The sequence below is a fragment of the Nicotiana tabacum genome, chromosome 4, assembly GCF_000715075.1.
Source record: "Nicotiana tabacum cultivar K326 chromosome 4, ASM71507v2, whole genome shotgun sequence".
NCBI lineage: Eukaryota > Viridiplantae > Streptophyta > Magnoliopsida > Solanales > Solanaceae > Nicotiana > Nicotiana tabacum.
Window position 1 is genome coordinate 90828728 of NC_134083.1, and position 21464 is coordinate 90850191.

Below are 21464 nucleotides of genomic sequence, written 5' to 3' on the forward strand. Positions count from 1 at the left end.
AGTAGCTTCACTTTAGGTATTATGACTTGTACGTGTGGTTGGAATTGAATTTCGAAAAGTTCGGAGTTGATTTGGAAAGAAAATAATTTTTAATTTCGGAAGCATTAAGTTGGAAGAATTTACTAAGATTTTACTTTTGAGTAAATGACCTCGAAATAGGGATTTGAAGGTTCCAATAGGTTCTTATGATAATTTCGGACTTGGGCGTATGTTCAGGTTGAGTATCGGGCCGCCCTGGGGCATTTCGGCGATTATTATGGAAAGTTGGCATTTTGAAGGTCTTAGAATTTCCTAAGTTTGGTTTGAAGTGGATTCTTGTGTTATCGATGTCCGTTCAGGATTTTGAGCCTTGGAATAGGTTCATATTGTGATTTATGACTTGTACGCAAAGTTTGGCATCATTCTGGAATATTTTGGTATGATTCGGACGCGTTCGTCGAAGTTTAAAAGTTTGAAAGTTTCAAGAAAGGTTTCGATCGTCTATTCGCAATTTTAATGTTGTTTGGTATGATTTGAGACCCCGAGTATGTTCGTGTTATGTTATGGAACTTGTTGGTAAGTTCGGACGGGGTCCCGGGGGCCTCAGATGTGTTTCGGACGAGTCGCGGATCACTTGGAGGTTTGTTGTATTGCGAAGGGCCTAGGTACTGGTGCAATCTTACCAGCAGAAAAAAGTGTCGCAGATGCAATGCCGCAAAAGGCCAGGCAACTGCAAGAGCGATATTGGTTGGGCAGTGTTGGGACCGCAGATGCGGTCGTGTCGCCACAGAAGCAGGACTGCACCTGCGGAGTCGGGAAGCAGTACAGAAGCAACTGGCTTCATAGATGCGCAAATGGGACTCGCACCTGCGATGGCGCAGAAGCGAAATTATTTCCGCAGGTGCGAGAGTGTAATTGGGCAGTGGGCTTCACAGAAACGACGGTGGCGTCGCAGAAGTGACGTCGTAGGTGCGCCAATCCGTCCGCAAAAGCGAAACTGGGAAGATTATAGAGAGATTGAACTTGGTCATTTTCCTCATTTCGTTTTGGACTTTTGGAGCTCGGTTTTGGGCGATATTGGAGGAGTTCTTCACGACTTCGACTTGGGTAAGTGTTCTATATCCGAAAGTGATTATATCTCATAAATCCATGGTTATATTCATCATTGATTTCGAGTTTAATGGAAGAATTGAGAAAATTTTGTGAAATTTTTCGAAAGTGTAAATTGGAGATTTGGAGGACGAATCTTTGTTGGAATTTAATAATTTTGTTATGGTTGAACTCGTATCGGAATGGATATTTGGATTTCGTGAATTTTCGTCAGGTTTCGAGACGTGGGGCCGGGTCGACTTTTTGGTGCGATTTTTTAATTCTTTGTTGAAGTCGTAGATTCATTATTTAAATTAGTTTCTTGTAGTTATATTTATAGTATGCACTTGTTTTGGTTAGATTCAAGCCGATCGGAGTTGGAAAATCGAGACAAAGGTCTTCTTATTGATTGATTATGCGAGGTTTGATGTAAGTGACTCGTCTAACCTTGTGTGGGGGAAATTTCCCTTAGGATTATTGTTATTGTATTTGCAAAATGTGAAGGCCGTGTACGCGAAGTGACAAGTGCGTACTTGGGCTAAATGTTGAAAAATTTAGTTTTTGCTAAATAGTTCCTTTTATTCCCTTAATTGAGTTACTCTAGTACGTGTAGTCATCATGTTTAGCCTAATGTCACATGTCTACGTGTCTTATCTCTTACTTGCAATTTGTGCAACGTGCTTAGTTGAATTACCTGCTCCCTTGATTTTGTATTAAGTCTTTAACTGTAGGATTCCTTGTTGTAATTTCATTGTACCATTGGTTACCTGTTGCATATTTACTTTTGGGACTACGAGGCGGTACCTCGAGAGCACACTCGTTGCATATTTACTTTTTAGACTACGAGATGGTACCTCGGGAGTGCCCCTGTTGCATATTTACTTTTGGGACTACGAGGCGGTACCTCGGAGCGCCCCTGATGCATATTTACTTTTAGGACTATGAGGCGGTACCTCGTGAGCTCCCTTGTCGTGTATTTACTTTTGGGACTACGAAGCGGTACCTCGGGAGCGCCCTTGTTGTTTACCTCTATTTGTTGTGTTGTCGTTGTTGTTGTTGTTTCTTAACTTGTAAGAATTTTGTTTTCCCTTACGTGTTGTAGTCTTCTTGAATCTTGTGTTGTTATTTTTCTGTAAATTCTCATTGTTCACTTCTCAGTCATTTCATTATATTATTATATCTTTTGCCTTGTTTCCTATTATTTTCAGTAGGGCCCTGACCTGACCTTGTCACTATTCTACTTAGATTAGGCTTGGTACTTATTGGGTACCATTGTGGTGTAATCATACTATACTTCTGTACATCTTTTGTGCAGATCTAGGTACTGATTACCAGACTAAGTACCAGTGAGCTAGCCCGTATGTGGAGACTTTAAGGTACATCTGCCAGCGTCTGCAGACCTCGGAGACCTCCTTTATCCTTATTATGTTATTTTTCTCATTCCTCATTAGACTCTGATGTATAGATATATTTAGTATTTTTTTCTCTTTGGAGCTTGTGACTTATTTCTATCGGGTTTTGGGAGTTGTAACTATTTTGAATCGCCGTTCTTATTTATTTCAGATGTTGAGGTTGAGTTTCAGCTTTATATTCAGTTATTCCGCATATTTGTCAGGCTTACCTAATCTTAGAGACTAGGTTCCATCACGACATCCCAGGGAGGGAAATTGGGTCTTGAAAACATCGCCTCTTTGAACGTTTAAGGCTCATTTTCCAACAAGAATGTCAGAAAATCTGGTCCAAAGGAAGTAGTTGTCCTTTGACGTTTACTACGTCTTGGATTTTTTTCATTAAAGGCACTTTCCTTTGCTTCTTCCCGAGTTCGCTTAAACGTTCACTAGACGACTCACATTCCTTTTTATACGGATAAATATTCTCAAAGAATTCAGCATAATCTGATTCAATTACCGTATTAATATGAATATCAGAATTTTCTGATTTATGAACCAGAAAACGATATGCCTTACTATTTGTTGCATATCCTATGAAATCCCAATCAATGGTTTTTTTTCAATCTTTACCTTTTTAGGTTTAGGGACTTGTACATTAGCCAAACACCTCAATACTTTAAAATATTTTAAGTTAGGTTTCCTTCCTTTCCATTTTTCGTATGGAATGGATTGCGTTTTTCTATGGGGAACTCGATTGAGTATTTGGTTGACTGGAAGAATAGCTTTCCCTCACAAGTTTTGAGGTAAACCGAAACTTATTAATAAGGCATTCATCATCTCCTTTAACGTTCTTTTCTTTCTTTCCGCAATTCTATTAGATTGCGGTGAGTAAGAGGCAGTTGTTTGGTGAATAATGCCATATTCCAAACATATTTCTTCAAAAGGAGATTCATATTCGTCACCCCTATCACTTCTTATCATTTTGATCTTTTTGTTTAGTTGCTTTTAACTTCATTTTATATTGCTTAAATGCATCAATTGCTTCATCTTCACAATTAAGTAAGTAAATATAGCAATATCTAGTATTGTCATCAATAAAAGTTATGAAATACTTTTTTCCACTGCGAGATGGTATTGATTTCATGTCGCAAATATCTGTGTGAATTATGTCTAAAGGATTTGAATTCCTTTCAACTGACTTATAATGATGTTTAACATACTTTGATTCCACACATATTTGACATTTCGAGTTATTACATTCAAACTTAGGCAATACTTCTAAATTAATCATTTTTCGCAAAGTTTTGAAGTTGACTTGACCTAAACGTTCATGCCATAAATTATTTGACTCAAGCAAGTAAGAAGAAGTTGAAATTTTATTTATATCAATGGCAATTACATTGAGTTTGAAAAAGCCCTCAGTAAGGTAACATTTTCCTACATACATCTCATTCTTACTAATTACAACCTTGTCGGAAATAAAAATACACTTAAAGCCGTTCTTGACTAGTAGTGATGTCGATACTAAATTCTTTCGCATTTCAAGTACATGAAGGATATCGTTTAGCGTCACAATCTTGCCAGAAGTCTTCTTCAAAGTTATTTTGCATGTTCCTTAGCAGTCTATTTTACCTCTTTGTTTTGAAATATCAATGGTAAGAATTGAATGGTTTAAAAAATATATTGTATATCTCTTTGAATGATATTCAAAATTAATAATAAGCTATAAATCATCAAATGTTCTCACATCGATTGACATTATTGACAAGCACCACATTTACGTTAAAGTAGATGGTGCACCCATGGTTTCAAAATTTTGGATCCGCCTCTGACTCGACATTTTATGTGTCCGTTGTGGGTCAATAGTTGGTTGGAAATACGCGAGTTCAGAGTTTCAAATTGCTAGAGATTATATGGCAATATTTAAAAATTATTACTAGTTGCTAATAGTAATCTATTTCAGGAAACTGCCCATGAGAAGAATCAAAAATACAAAGAAGGAAAGTTGGTGCTTGAGTGGTCAGTTGAATACTGCAATAGTGTTGTTATATTTAGTTAGAAACAGATTACAAGTCATCTCTGAAGTTTTTCTCTTTTAGGCTGAACAGACACAATCGGTGGAGAAGTTTGTATCAAGTCAAAGACAACAAGTTTAAGTCATTTTATGAAATGACTTGCACCCAATTCTTAAATGGCAAGGCAGGATTAAGAACCAAGAAGCACGGGGGTTTTGTAAGTGTTACAGATAATTACAGCAACACAGCTCAACTCAACTCGGATAAGTGTGAACAATCAAAGGAAACCAGTGCACTTGAAAATAGGACTGACTAAAGACCTGTTTGGTTTAACTGATTGAAATTAGAGCGTTGAAAGCTGAAAAGCACTTTTAAGCGCTAAAATTGATACTTGTCGTAAATGATCTTAAATTGAAAGTGCTAAAGTTGATAATTGATGTGTTTGGTAATAAATTGTTGATAAATACTTTTTCTGTTAAAATGACTAGACCGATAAATTCTTCCTCCTCCTCCTTCCAACTCTTCGTCCTTCCCACCATTAAAGCTAAACCTTCAAGTTTTTCCACGGACTCCTGGCATAGTTTCACCATTAGTTGCATATTAGTGAGTCAATGTTCTGTTATAAATTCAACGGAAAAGGGCCAAAACTGCCCATCAAACTATTCGATTTGGTACAAAACTAACCTCCATTTATTTACTGTGCCAAAAATACCCCCACAGTTATCTTAGTAGCTCAATCATGCCCTTATTACTAACGGACTTATCTAAAAAAAAAGAAAAATTTAATGATTATCCATGTGTTACCGTGCTATTAGCCTAAATATAAACCCTTGCTAAATTAAAAAGAAAAAAAACACCATAAACATAGGTTTTCATTGATCTGCCCCGATTTTAAACCCTATTAATCCAAACCTGATTTTAAAAGACAGTGTAACTTCTTCTTCATCTTTTAGATTATGCAAATGGAAAGATTTGCGCCACTACAACAACAAGAAACGTAACAATTTAAGGAAGAAAATATTGAATTTGGGAATGAAATAAAATGGGTATGAGAATAAAATTTAGGATCTTGACTTAAAAATTAATTCATTAAATGAAATCAAATGGGTATAAAATGGGTATGAGAAAAAAATTCATTATCGCCTCATTTGATTCAATTTCATGGAGATTGGAGAAGAAAGGGGGAGTTGGCAATGGGGCATGTCCCTTTTTTCGGGCTACCGTGAAGAAATCATAATGGGTATTTTTTTAAAAAAAAATTGGTAAAGATTTAAATTTAGATCAATGGAACGGTGACATATGGATATTAATTAAAAATATTTTTCAAATAAATATGTTAGTTAATAATGGCATAAGTGAGTCACTAAGATAACGATAGGGGCATTTTTGACTCAATAGGTGGGCGGGAACATTTTTGTACCAAATCAAATTTTTGAACCAAATCGAATAGCCTAAGGACAGTTTTGGCCATTTTCCGTAAATTCAATAATTTGTTCTAAAATAAGATAAATTTGTTTTCGTTGTAATAGTGGGTTCAATACCGTGTGACACTATTTGATTAGTTACGGAATTCAAATTTTCAGTTTGACTCGTATGTTTTATGAGTAGCACTAAAAGAAGATAATATAAAATAGTTTTTTTAAGTTAATTTGGTGTAGAAAATATTATATCAAAGTTTAAATTTGATTTGAAACTTGCGGAAGTTATATAGAAACAACATTAGTAAATAGCATACTATCAAACACTTAAAATGAAATGGTCTTGAAATAGGAATGGCCATACAGATTGCAACTGCAGAAACTCACATCATTGGACTCGCGTATGGTTGAGCTTTCTAATTTTTTATTAATAAGTTTTAGATATACTATACTAGCCAGGAAATGACTAACTAGTTTCTCTCCTCCACCCTATGTGTTTTTAAGCTTATTCTCTTTAAAATGTCCCTCTAATTATACATACAACAACAACCAAGTATAATCTCACTAGTGGGGTCTGGAAAGGGTAGTGTATACGCAAACTTTACCCCTACCCTGAGACGCAAACCTTACCCCTACCCTGAGGTAGAGAGGCTGTTTCCGATAGACCCTCGGCTCGCTCCCTCCAAGAACTCCCCCCTCCAAGAACTCCCCCACCTTGCTCTTGGGGTGACTCGAACTCACAACATTTTGGTTGGAAGTGGAGGGTGCTAACCACCAGAGCAACTCACTCGTCTCTAATTGTACATACCATCAGTATAAAACAAAAATAGAGAAGAAAACAACCCTCCAAGCCTTCGTTATACGTTTTCTTGGAGCATTACAAGTATCCTGTTGTGCTTATTTCCACCTTTTAACGACATGACATATTTTCATATTCAGAAGTCAAGATCCGAGAAGAAATCAGCCTAAAGGCGTAAAGCATTATTTTTCAAAGCTGATAGTATTAGAGAAGATCTTTGTCTTCCTCCAATTGTATATTAAACACGATCCAAAACAACCTGGCAATGAGACTGCGATAAATATTCTCAGAAGTAGCATTGCCCCTCAAAGTCGTTCTAAGATTATTTGCAATGTAATATTTTTGACTAAGAAGGTGCTGCTTTCATAAAGGGAGAAGGATAAAGCAAGCAACTTGATGCTTGAAGATTTCCAATCAGGTACCATATTGAGTAGCTCCACCCCAATCTGATTCTTGTTTATTCCATGTCGACTAGCAGAGCAGCACAGTACCAATAACCAGCCCCTGAATTACGTTGGATAACTAAATTAGTTCCCTCCTAGTTTGCATCCCTCAGCACACCAAGAAATGCACTGTTGACGCACAAACTTCAGAAGGTTTTCCCGGGCTCCTCAGTTCTACCAACAGCTTGACAAGGGCACCATAAAATTACAATGAGGGAAAGAATTTTATGCACTGAATTAATAGATTATTGCGTCAGCCCAATGAATAAACTATTCGTTCAGAGAGCTCTGTACCAACAGCCCTCATGTATCTGTGCAGTTGTGTCTCCATAAACCGCCTTTCGCTGGAACCAAAAGCTTCACGCAAATCCTTTGAAGAAAGAAAGTAATTCAGTTACATTAAGCATAAAACAGAAAAAGAACCGTTGGAAAGAGTTTTCTGAATCAGAATACTAGAAGCAGCATAACAAGTCTACCTATCCTTAAAGCCATATTTTTTCAATGGGTAAACCATAGTGGAGAACCAGATCACTACTTGCTGCTTCTTTGCTGTTTTGTTTTTCATTTCTATACCTCACATTTGTGTTTGTCATCATTCCAAAGCACATAATTTTAAGAGGACTTTATATTTAACATTTTTAGTCTAGAATAATTATAATAAGGACTATACTTCACTTTGATATGCAAAAGCTGTTAATGTGAAAGGCAATGAATATTTACTTTGTATCTCAGACGAACTTCCTTCAACCCAATCAAAACATTGCCAACATCTCCATTTTCTACTTTGGGCAATTGGACGTCACTGCTCTCAGGGTCCAATTCGTCATCTGAATCTTCAAAATCAGGCTCATCCATTTCGTCATCCTCACCAACAAAAATATCATTTGATCCATGAAACTGCTTTTCATCATTTTGCTCCTCATAATTTTCAAGGATACTAGGCGGCAAATGCTCTCCATTTTCTGTGGCAATATCAGATAAAACCACATACCGTTTTCTGTCTAGCAGTGGCTTGGCAACATCAAATGGAACCCACCTAATTAGAAGAAATATTGTCAGTCAGAACACAGAAGATTAGTCCTGGTGCAATACCAGATCATGATTGGTGAGTAATCCTACTACATGATAACAGTTAGCACACAAATAGCAACACGTGAAGTCATGTTCATGCTGGCTAAAGATTCAGCTATATGCACAGTGCAGTGTGGTTTGATTTTCCAACAGGATAACCTCAACAATTTTTGGTTCCAATATTACATGTATAAAAGTAGGGCGAAAGATATCACAAGCCATTATTTTTCAGTTAGGCCCCCATAATGGCATTGTTGGTTGAAATTAGTACAAGAGCCTAGGTAAAAAGTTTTGATAGTTAAGGGTCTCGATTGTCACACCACCACTTCTGTCGGCTACAATTAGAAGAGTGTTAAACTTAACAATGCTTCTTTTATTTTCCTGTTGATGACATTTGTTTTTTGATGATTGAGAAATCACTCTAGGGCCAACCTTTAGGACCAACTACAGCTTTCGAAACTTAGGGATATTTAGCCTGCCACTCTTCCCTTCTCCGCTTAAATACCAGGCTTCGCATGGCGCAGGACTCGAACATGTGACCTAAGTCACAGGTCCCTCAACCTTCGCTAGTTGAATTAAGCCCTAGTGTGATGACCCGCCATGTCATCATGCCACATAGACGACATTTGGCATATATTAATGCCATGTGAAAGCTTACATAGGAGGAATGCTAGCATTTGTGAGAAGATTCTTGAGAAGTATGAACATTTACTTTGGAAGACCCTAGATCCCTATGGATTTGTTAGGAAAGTCCTTGGAATCTTCTAGGCTTGTAGAGAATTCTAGAGAAAGCCCTTATCTTGTAAATATTAAGGACTTGTGCGACAATTAATATTTACACACTAGCCCCTAGGAGACTAGTATATAAAGGAGGCCATTCATTTGTAATCCACCAAGCAAACAATTCAAATTCTCTCTAGTACAAAACTTCCTTTAACAATTCTCTTGTGTTCTTTCTACCATTCTCTTAGGGATCTTGAGTGTAGTAAGGCTGACCTGGCATAGCAAGAATGTGAGCAAGTTGTGCAAAATCGTGAGCGAGTTGTCAAGTGCCGCACGTGTACTTAGTTAACGACTAAGGACGTGACAACGTGGTATCATAGCAAAGGTTGCAACTAAGGGAATGGCGAACGACGGAGAAATTAACGCTGCCAACACCCAAGCCAACGTCATCCAAGATGCTGCTGGCAAGAGTGGCCGTAACAAAAAGAGGAATGCCACTAACAAGAGCCAGGAGGTGCCACCCGAGGTTGTGTCAAACGAAGGGCTTACATTCCAAGAACCATCTGCCACTGAGTGGGTGATGAAGATGAACGCGGAGATGGACGCCGTTGAGATCTTTGGCCAACGCTTGGGGAAGGTGGAAGGCACCCTTAGCGTTCTTGAGGGCCTGAGGGGCACACTCTTGAAGAGATTGAGAGTATCCGAAATGACTTGGAGGGACGTACACAGACCGAGATGGAACTAAGGCAAATCATCACTGCCTTAGAGTGCAGGCTCATGGAGGCTTTGAGTACTATCGATGCTATGAAGGCAAAGATAGAGTCACTAGAGGAGCATGTTAGTGTTGGCATGACCGAGGCAGCCAACAATGTTGTGGTGACGAGGGAGACCAAGATCGAGGCTCCCAAACCTCCGGTGTTCAAAGGTGTTCGTGATGCACAAGAAGTGGAAAACTTCCTTTGGCACTTGGAGAACTACTTCAGGCACGGCAAAGTGAGGGACGACGAGGCCATGATCAACACTGCAGTGTTATACCTCTCAGAGACTGCCATGCTATGGTGGAGAAGGAAGATGGCCGACGTGGATAAAGGTCTATGTACTATTAGCACGTGGGATCAGTTCAAAGCCGAGTTCAAGCGACAGTTCTTTCAAAACAATGTCTTGTACGAGGCAAGACGCAAGCTTACGGAGTTGAAGCAAATAGGGAGCATACGTGTCTATGTCAAGGAGTTCACTACCCTTATGCTTTAAATCCCCAACCTGACCAGTAATGACTTGTTGTTCCACTTCATGGACGGGTTGCAATATTGGGCTAAGCAGGAGTTGCAACGCCGGCAAGTCGCAGATATAGACCAAGCCATAGTGGAGGCCGAATCATTGATGGATTTCAGGCATGACAAGCATGACAAAGGCAAAAGAAAAGAATCAAAGGTTAATAATGTCAAAGGTGGGGGAGACCGTGGCAAAGGCAAGGAGATACAACAACAATACTACAAGACTCAAGATTCCAAAAAGTCGAGTGGCCGTCAGGGCTACGCCGAAAAGAAGGGATGTTACATATGCGGAGGGCCGCACAGCTTCAGGAATTGTCCCGACCTAAAGAACCTCAGCGCCATGGTCCGTGAACGGAAGGAACAGCCGCAAGGAGAGAGTTCGGGAACCGCACAGTTGGGTATGATCAGATTATGTGGTGCTGTCACGAAGCAAGCTATCCAACCTACCGAGAATGGCAATTAGTACGTGGATCTCACCATCAACAACAAGCCTGCTCGTGCAATGGTGGATACTGGAGCAACTCATAATTTCGTGACTGAGGCTGCCACAAAGAGACTAGAATTGAAGCTTGCTCCAACCAACTCTCGTGTTAAGAGAGTGAATGCCGAGGTACAGAATGCTCGTGGGGTAGCTAATGGAGTTGGTGTCAAATTGGGAACTAGGAAAGGTATGACAAACTTTACCGTAACCGCTATGGATATCTTTGACATCATATTGGGGCAAGAGTTCTTTAGACATTGTCATACTTTGATCGACCCCTACCTCCAACATCTCTTGGTTATGGAGCGAGAAGGAGCTTGCATGGTACCTACAGTGACTATGCCACACGGACAGATTCAAGCACAACTCTCAGCTATGCAGGTTTGTCAAGGGGATCAAGAAGGGGGAGCCGACGTTCGTGGCAACCATCGCAAGTCTGGAGGAAAACAAGAGTTTTCAAGAGACACTGCCGCCTTGCATAGAGAAGTTGCTTGAGGAAAACAAAGACGTCATGCCCAAGGAGTTGCCTAAGCACTTGCCGCCTAGGCGAGAGGTGGATCACAAGATTGAGTTGGAGCTAGGGGCTAAGCCACCCGCATTTACCGCCTGAGCTAGAGGAGCTTAGGAAACAATTGAAAGAGCTGCTAGATGCTGGTCACATTCGCCCATCAAAGGCACCTCTCGGCGCACCAGTATTGTTCCAGAAGAAGAAGGATGGATCATTGCGCTTGTGCATAGACTACCGAGCACTTAATAAGGTCACAGTGAAGAATAAGTACCTGATCCCGCTCATTGCTGACTTATTCGATAGACTTGGGCAAGCCAAGTACTTTACCAAGGTGGATCTTTGCAAGGGCTACTACCAGGTTCGCATTGCAGAAGGGGATGAGCCGAAGACAACATGTGTGACGAGATATGGAGCCTTTGAGTGGTTGGTGATGCCCTTCGGCTTAACCAATGCACCGGCCACATTTTGCACCCTTATGAACAAGATTTTTCATCCCTACCTTGATCAATTGGTGGTAGTCTACCTAGACGACATAGTCATCTACAGCAACACCTTGGAAGAGCATATAGAGCACTTAAGGAAGGTTTTCCAAGTCTTGCGGGAGAACGAGCTATACATCAAGAGGGAGAAATGCGAGTTTGCACAATCAAAGGTGCACTTCTTAGGCCATGTTATTAGCAATGGCGAGCTACGCATGGACGAGGCTAAGGTACGTGTTATCCAGGAGTGGGAGGCACCTATAAAGGTAACTGAGTTGAGATCCTTCCTTGGCCTTGTTAACTACTATCGTCGGTTCATCAGTGGCTACTCAGCAAAAGTTGCACCATTGACTGAGTTGCTAAAGAAGAACAAGCCATGGGTTTGGACGGAGCATTGTCAAAAGGCGTTTGAAGGCCTTAAGGCAGCTGTAATAGAGGAGCCAGTCTTGGCGTTTCCTGACTTTGCCAAGACATTTGAGGTGCACACAGATGCCTCAGACTTTGCCATTGGGGTGTCCTGATGCAGGATAAGCATCCCATAGCGTTTGAGAGCCGCAAGTTAAATGAGACGAAGCGACGTTACACGGTGCAAGAGAAGGAGATGATTGGCATTGTGCATTGCCTTCGTACATGGAGACATTATTTGCTCGGGTCGAGGTTCGTGGTCAAGACCGACAACGTGGCTACTAGCTACTTTTAGACGCACAAGAAGCTCATACCAAAACAGGCTAGGTGGCAGGATTTCTTGGCCGAGTTTGATTATGTGCTGGAGTACAAGCCGGGCAAAGGTAATGTTGTAGCTGATGCCTTGAGCCGAAAAGCCGAGCTTCCTGCCATCACTTCAGCAAGTTGGGACAATCGTGAGGCTATAAAAGAAGGCATGCAACATGATCCAGCAGCCAAACAACTTATCGAGTTAGCCAACCAGGGCAAGACGAGACGTTTTTGGGTAGAAGACGGACTATTGCTTACCACGGGTCGGTGAGTCTACGTGCCTAAGTTTGGAGACATTAGACGGCGGATCATAAGGGAGAGTCATGACACAATGTGGGCTGGTCATCCATGCCAACGTTGCACTAGGGCCTTGGTCGAGTCAGTCTACTATTGGCCACGCATGCGAGATGACATAGAGTGTTATGTGCAGACTTGTCTTGTATGCCAGCAGGACAAGGTTGAGCAACAACAGCCCAGAGGACTTTTGGAGCCACTACCAGTTGCAGAGCGTCCATGGGAGAGCGTGACTATGGACTTTATCACTTGCCTACCAAAGTCCGACGGTTATGGTACTATTATGGTGGTCGTGGATAGATTTTCCAAATATGCTACCTTTATGCCCGCCTCACCAGGTTGCACTGCCAAGGAAGCCGCCAAGCTATTCTTTAAGAACGTGGTTTAAGTATTGGGGATTACCAAGGTATATTATTAGTGATCGAGACCCCCGCTTTACTGGGAACTTTTGGAGAGAGTTATTCGACATACTTGGCACGGAACTGCACTTTTCCACTAGTTTCCACCCACAGACAGATGGACAAGCGGAACGGGTCAATGCCTTACTAGAATGCTACTTGAGGCATTATGTAAGCGCGCATCAGAAAGATTGGGCAAGGCTCCTAGACATCGCCCAATTCTCTTATAACTTGCAGCGAAGTGAGTTCACGGGGCGGACACCATTTGAGCTAGCCACAGGCCAACAACCACAAACTCCACATTCATTACCAGCCGCGTTCGAGGGAAAGAGTTTGGGGGCTTATCATATGGCCAAAGGATGGGAGGAGCAGCTTGACACTGCTAAGTCCTACTTGGATAAGGCAGCTAAGAAGATGAAGAAGTTTGCGGATCGTAAGCGGCGACCCACGGACTATAGAGTTGGGGACATGGTGATGGTGAAGTTTAACCCAAGACAGTTCAAGGCACTACGGGGCATGCATCAGAATTTGATTCGCAAGTATGAAGGGCCATTTAAGATCGTCGCCAAGGTAGGCAAGATCTCACACAAGCTTGACAAGCCATCGTATCTTAAGATTTACCCTGTCTTCCATGCCAGCATACTGCCATATCATGAAGACAAGGATGATCTGAGTAGGGGCCAATCAAGTCGAGCACCTATTACTATCACCGCCTCGCATGATTGGGAGATTGAGGCTATCATGGATTACTAGGCCAGGCGAAAACAAGGGCAAAAAGCCACTGCTATGTTCCTCGTCCATTGGAAGGGGCAATCACCGGAGGAGGCCACATGAGAACGATATGAAGACTTATGGCAATTCAAAGATAAGGTCCGAGAGTTTATGCAGCAGCATTCCGCCGCGGTCGTCGCAACATTAGGTTGGGGAGAGTGTGTTGACCCGCCATGTCATCATGCCACATAGACGACATTTGGCATATATTAATGCCATGTGGAAGCTTACATAGGAGGAATGCTAGCATTTGTGAGAAGATTCTAGAGAAGTATGGACATTTTCTTTGAAAAACCCTAGATCCCTATGGATTTGTTAGGAAAGTCCTTGGAATCTTCTAGGCTTGTAGAGAATTCTAAAGAAAGCCCTTATCTTGTAAATATTAAGGACTTGTGTGATAATTAATATTTACACACTAGCCCCTAGGAGACTAGTATATAAAGGGGGCCATTCATTTGTAATCCACCAAGCAAACAATTCAAGTTCTCTCTGGTACAAAACTTCCTTTAACAATTCTCTTGTGTTCTTTCTACCATTCTCTTAGCGATCTTGAGTATAGTAAGGCTGACTTGGCATAGCAAGAACGTGAGCAAGTTGTGCAAGATCGTGAGCGAGTTGTCAAGTGTCGCACGTGTACTTAGTTAACAACTAAGGACGTGACAACGTGGTATCAGAGCGAAGGTTTCAACTAAGGGAATTGTGATGATACGCCATGTCATCATGTCACATAGGCGCCATTTTGCATATATTAATGCCATGTTTTTAAAGATAATTATAAAAATATCACATAACTTGTTATGTTATTATCCTATAGTTGTCAAATATAACTTTGGACGTAAAAGTTAGCAACACTTCACAAGCAAGAAAAATCTTACATTTTTTTTTTTTTTATAATGAAAAAAAAACGTAAGATTTTTCTTGCTTGTGAAGTGTAAGAAAAATCTTACATTTTGCTTAAAGCGGAGAGACAAAAGTGACTATTTGATGCTGAAATAGGAAGTTAGGGACTTGGTCGTAACTAAAAATAGTATAAGGGCCTCGCTGAGTTTTTCCATATAGTTAAGGGCTTGGTTGTGATTGGAAATGGTAGAAGGGCCAACTGAGACTTTCAATTTATTCAAGGGCTTCTAGTGTCTTCCCTGAAAAGAATTTTAATCTGATCCATATAACAAGGTATCAAGATTATACTAGGCTTCTAGGGGCATTGCTAAGATTTTCCATATAGTTTAAGGGCTTGATTGTGACTAGAAATGGTAGAAAGGCCAAACTGGGGATTTTAGACAATTCAAGGGCCTCTTGTGTCATTTTCCCTTAAAAGAATTCCAATCTGGTCCATTTAACAAGATGTCAGGACCATATTAGGCTACTAAGGCCACACAAAAAAAAGCATATTACTATTTCCGTTTCACAGATAATAGGCTCCAAGTCACTTACACTTGATGCTGCAATAGATCAAGCCAACTAATTGAGCTTGACTCAGCTGATTCAAAATAACTAACCAGCAATTGACCTGGAAGCATCATTCAATCACATACATGGCAATGTGAAATGCCATGAACAAAGTGGAACAAATGAAGATCTTAAAACAATAACCCATGATTTAATCACCAAATATGGAGACACACACACACACCACATCAATAGTCAGTGTCTACGTTGCCCTAGAACATCACTACCTCATAGCAGATAGTAACCTCAGGGCCTACTTTGAAACCACAATAGTCATGGCCTTGGAGCATCAAACAGTAAACGGCATGGATGATGACTTGGAGAAGCTCTCGTTCATCCAAACAGATTTCGTGTTCACTCAAACTAATCATATCTAATTGTATCCAACGAATTATTTTGTCTCCCTTCTTATATTTTTTAATGTGAATTCAAGATTGGGACATTAAGGTAATATTGCAGTGTTTAAGCTTCGATAACATAAGTTGTTCATTACAAAAACTTCAGCCAATCAAGTCTAATTTTACTAAATTGCTCCTAACCATAATATTTGCTTCCTTTATTTTTTCTTACCTTATATAAAAATCTAGAAGTCAATTCAAGAAAATGAAGATAATGGAGAATGTCCTCAATCAAGACACAGGTATAATGCCAGTTTAGTATAAGCAACAGAAGAAGTGGACGAATACGAATATTCTGCTTAAACAGAACTAAGCTAAAATTGTCAAATTATATTACAATGTCAACAATGCGTCCTATTTTCTCTCAAGAAACATTCTCAAATCTAAGAAAGAAGAACTACAAGCGTTTTAGTAAAATATGGATAGCAGAATAACAAGTTTTAAAAGAATAACGGCCTTGATCCTTAATCTCAGATTAACAGTATGTTTCTGTTTGCAATTTAAGAGAGAAGATAAACTTACTGATAACGCAAAGGGCAGAGCAGCTCAGAAGGCCGGTATGCTGCTTTGTATCTCATTTTGTTGCAGGAGTGGATGTAGTAGCCCAGATAATAGTACTGGAGACTTGGACAATGTACTTGATTCTCCTTAATCCACCTTATTTCTTGTAGGGCTGAGTACTTACCTAAAGATAAGAAGGCTAGATCTGGATCCCAGAATAAATATTTACTTGACAAACACTTGGGAAGGATGTCTATTACACCAACTGCAACTAGCCGTCCATCAATCAGATACTGCTGATGGAAAGAACCAAAGCCACAGGGGGGAACAGTAAGGTCCCCAGAGGGTGGAACGAATACTAGAGGTGTATCAACCAAAAATCTCCTATATGAGCTCTCAGCAACTTCGTCTGGCGAATCATTGTGCACCCTAATCTGGTACCTTCTATACAAGGAATATTCTTCCGGATCAAAACTGGACCTTTTAAGACGAACCTCAAACCTCCTCCTTTTGAGCTCAGGGCTTCCTTGTGCTGTTGATGAGCAGCTCTCTTTACTGCAGCTTCCTGATGTGGATTGCTTTGACTCATTCTGGCTGCTCACTACACTGTCTTCATCAACTCGTCTTTCCGAAGAATAGAAGTTTATATGTCCGTTGCAAGCTCTAACTAAAAAGCCCGATGATTCTGCTAGATTGTTTAGACAGCTAGCTAGTTTTTCAGCAATCAATTTTGGGGAATCAGCAGCCATTTCGCTCTCCCAAGCCCCCAATTTTGATGATTTTCCATGCTCAACATCTTTTCTGCCTCGCCTTAAAGCAGCTGCAATTTGGAACGAGATGCTGCTGGTAAATAACATATCCTCAGCCCCTTCAGTGGATAACTTTCTTTTCACAGGTGCAACCTTTTTGACAGAGGCTTTTGGAAACTGAATGTCAGAGCAGAGATCCCCACTTTCAATGCATGTTTGTACTGCTTTATCTATCTGACTTTCCATATAGGGGATCAACGGTTCAGTTTTGTTCTTTTCTTCAGGGTTATCTCTCAAGGACTTCATTGTTGCAGGGCTCCGACTTTGACTGAAGGTAGTGGTTTGTGAAATGCCTGAAGTATCTGTAGTATCCATCAAGTCATCTGATCTTCGATCCAATGTGCCATCCAGAAACCTAGGCATTCAATTTTTTTCAAGCTTAACCAAATATAGAAAATTTCAATATCCAATACGCCAAACACCATGTGCAAATTTTGAAGTTTGCGCAATCACAAATCATCCACTAGATTTAATGAGCTTGATATTAGCAACAACCAAACTCTAAATAAAGTAAATCTTCCAATTCTTCTTGATAAATGTTATCCCCAATTTATGATGAACCGTTTGTCGAACTGCACCCAAATCTTATCCCTCCCCCCTTCTCCACATACACACACACACACACATGCACACACACATAACCCAAGAGCATCCAACAAATCCTATAATTCAGTCATTAAACCAACTGCCAAGCTTTGCTGCCAAAGTGTCACAATCACTAAACGTAAGAGTTTTCAAGTATAGAACACCATTAGGACTTTATAGTGTGTCCACATGAATATGGCACAGTGATGGAGTAATCTCAGAAGGAAGAAATAGATCTAGGAACACAAATATAACGAAAGAAAGGAACTTGGCCAAAGATATCAGGATAATAATGGAGACCGTAGACTTTAGAAGCAAGGGAGTACTGAACACCTGCTTTCAGATAAATCATCAAATCAACTACAGTTGTTATCTCAATGACCACTCAATGGCTTCGAGGTAGCAGACAGAGGCATTCTGCAAAAGCACCTGAGTAAAGACAGATCCCAGATGAATAAGGAGGACTGTAAGTGTAAGGTCCAAACACTCCTGGAAAACTTTATGTGTAACCCATATGAATCTGTGGAATAGAGAGTGTTTATGGAGCTGATGTTCCATGTCAGACCCAGCAAAAGGTAAATACAATTTCGTGACACTGCCTTCCATCCATAATCATCATTGTAGTACTCAAGCTATAATGATTTGAAATGGCAGAGTAATAGACATTTCTGACAGTCACTTAGAGGCTATTGATTTCACTATGATGTTTTGTCTACAAGCATTAATTTAGCTAGAATTAACTTACTAATCATAAAGAAAAAGGGAAACAATAAGATACCTCTGCATGCTTTTCAGTACTCGACGTTGTTCTTTGGAAGGAACAAATTCACCTGCTCTGAGACGGATAGTGTAAGATGGACAGCATGTCTTCTCCATCTCAGGCTTGTATAAGAAACAGCCAGATCTTCTCCATCCTCTGTCTAGAAGAGCTACAAAATAGAAAACCAATATACAACCATGTAACAAAAAAAACTCATATAATCTACAGTGTCTCTGCAATCAGAATTCAGAATCACATGACAAAGACAGGCTGTTGCTTCTATGCATATGTACATGGGAGAGGTGTTCATTCTCAACGAGAAGAGATGCTGCATCTGCATGTGCTACAAATCTCTTAAACAGATTATGAAACTTAAAATACAGCATACGTAGTAAGGGTAGCTTAATCAGGTAGTACCGTAGTAGTCTATGTGCATATAAAGTAGGCAAAAAGTAAAGCCACATATGTGGTCATTCCGCATAGGTCTTGGTGGGCAGAGTTCCATAGTATCTGTGCTGGTGAGAGGCGGCACGTAAGGGTGTTCATAAAAACCCGAAAAACCAAACCAAACCGAAAACCGAACCAAACCGACCAAAAAACCCGATATTTTTTGGTTTGGTTTTTGTTTAGAATTTTTGAAACCGATCAAATTTGGTTTGGTTTTGGTTTTAATAAAAAAAGTAACCGGACAAAACCGAACCAAACCAACTATAGAAGTAGCTATTTAAAAATTATCATTCCACTTATATATATATATATATATATATATATATATATATATATATATATATATATATATATATAATTTTTACAATATTTCTAAAATTTTATAGTACATGTTAATCGTTTGCACTTTTAGTCTAGTTCTTTGCTATTATAATAATCTAGTTCTTTGCCTTTACATTCTAGTGTGATTGGTAGTTTTCTTTTGCCAAGTACAAGAATCTATTTCACGTTAAAAATAATTTTAATTTTAATTGAGTCCTTAAATTATTGCCAAGTACAAGAATCTATTTCACGTTAAAAATAATTTTAATTTTAATTGAGTCCTTAAATTATTCATCACTATTTGATTCAATTATCGTCAATATATCTTGGTAAATGATAGATTTCTCAAAGAGCAATTGGTTTAGTGTTTGGTAGTGTAGAAAAAACCAATAAATAACCAAAAAAATCGTAAAACCGACATAAACCGAATCGATAAAAAAACCGACTTAATTGGTTTGGTTTGGTTCCAATATTTGAAAAATCGACTTACTTGGTTTGGTTTCTTTTTAGGGAAAAACCAACCCAAACCAAACCATGAACATCCCTAGTGGCAGGTATCTGATGAAATAGTTGAGGTGCGCAAGCTGGCACGGACATCACTGTCATAAAAAAAAGTGTGGGCCCATTCTATTCTATCAGAAAGAGAGAAAGTTGCGAAAACTATATGTTCCATATAGAGTCAAATGTCAATGCCTTAGTTATCAATTTATCATTCAGGGGAACTCCAAGGTAAGTAATAATATCGCATACTACCATGCTTCAGGCAATCAGACACAATGAGTTTAAATGGTCAACAAAAATCTGGGCGCTACTGTTTGAATGACTGTTAATTTACTAACCTTGATAGTCATCAACTGTCAGACTGCGTGCCCATACACCTGCAAAGAAAGCAAATAAGTTTAAAAAAAAGGTCTAAGTGAAGTATTGATGCAGGTATCTCTGCTTGGACAGTGAAAGCAAAATATCAATCAATTAACTATGCCTCAATCCCGATCTAGTTGATGTTGGCTATAAGAATCCTCTATATCCATTCAATATTTCAAACCCCTAAATTAATTAAGAGACAAACTAAGGTTTCTTTAAAACTAGAGATTCTCTAAATTTCACACTTATCCTACCAATGACATACATTTTCTAAACAAACTAGAGAAACTCCTGGCAAACACCTAATCTAGAGTAACAACAACTAAGTCTTCCAAGTAACGAGTATCCCCCAATGTAGAACCTTTGCTTTTATAGTGCTTTGCTCTTATTCAAGTCCTCATGAATTCGGAGAGATTGTAAATCTTACCATTAGATTGCACCATGTAAATGAAAAATCTACAAAATAAGCCAGCACTTTCTCTCGCAACTACAACTTGCGTGTCTAAATATGTCCAGAACAATATAACTTGCACAACTAACAATCCTGGCACCTAGCTCAAATGGTCTTCAAATCCGATCCTCCGATCAAGTGTTTAATCATAATTCAACAGGATTGCATCAACTATTAGTACGCTAAATAGCCATGCTTACCGTGAGAGATACTAGTAGGGCCACCAGATTTACAGTAGCCACATGTGTTCCTACGGCGACCAACATCAGCAACCACAGTTTCGCCCCTGCTGTTTCCACCACCGCTGCTATTACTGTTGCTGCTGCTGGCTTCACTTCTCATCTTCTTCTTCTCAGACATCTTAGATCTTTATTCAAATCATCACAGCCACCATGATTTCTAGGTTTTTTTTTTGGTCCTTAACAGAAATGAGAAAGCGAAAAACCAACGAAATTGGATAGGCGTGATTTGCTTCGCCGAATTGAATGAGGGAGGGGTGGTTGGTATGATACAGATAAATTTCAACTGTAGAACAAGTCGTAATGGTCTCCTTTGGGGACATTATTAATAAGAGAACAACAATTTGCAAGGGAATATGCCCATTTTCGTTTAACTGCGTGCTTCGTGTGCAAGTTACTTTTTTCCCGTAAAATTTCTTTTTGAGGAATCAGAGGAAAAATGATAGTAAACGACTAAACGTTAAGAAATAAATCTGGTAAAAATCAAATAATTAGAGGTAAGAAATAATAATTTTTAGCCAAAATTGTCTCTTATCTTTGGTTAAGTCTAACTTTATTCTTTATCTATTGGCCTGAGCACTTATTGTCCTTTAAGTTTGCTAAACTTGAGTAGGTTTAGTCAATTTAACAAAAGACCCAAAAGGAGACCTAAAAACTAACACTAATTTCACTGAGTTAACTGGGTAAAAAAACTTTCAGTACTTAAATTTTGCAGAACCGATTTAGTGAACCTAAACATGTTTAACGGGCCGGATTGACCCGGTTCCGGACCGGCCTAGATCGGTAGTAAACC

General features: G+C 39.6%; 1 protein-coding gene across 2 annotated transcripts; it reads right to left on the reverse strand.

Moving 5' to 3' along the window:
• Window positions 1–6876: 6876 nt before the first annotated feature.
• Window positions 6877–21062, reverse strand: LOC107773779 (arginyl-tRNA--protein transferase 2). Of its 2 annotated transcripts, XM_075252184.1 has the most exons (6): window positions 20633–21062; window positions 19957–19995; window positions 18368–18518; window positions 16217–17359; window positions 7855–8170; window positions 6877–7504 (listed from the first exon to the last, which is right to left on the reverse strand). In XM_075252184.1, the coding sequence occupies exons 1-6, from the start codon at window positions 20790–20792 to the stop codon at window positions 7388–7390; spliced, it is 1926 nt and encodes a 641-aa protein (XP_075108285.1). In that variant the 5' UTR covers window positions 20793–21062; the 3' UTR covers window positions 6877–7387. The 2 variants fall into 2 exon arrangements, with proteins under 2 accessions (XP_075108285.1, XP_075108286.1); XM_075252185.1 differs by lacking the exons at window positions 19957–19995; window positions 20633–21062 and having other exon boundaries at window positions 16217–17382.
• Between the last annotated feature and the right edge of the window lie 402 nt (window positions 21063–21464).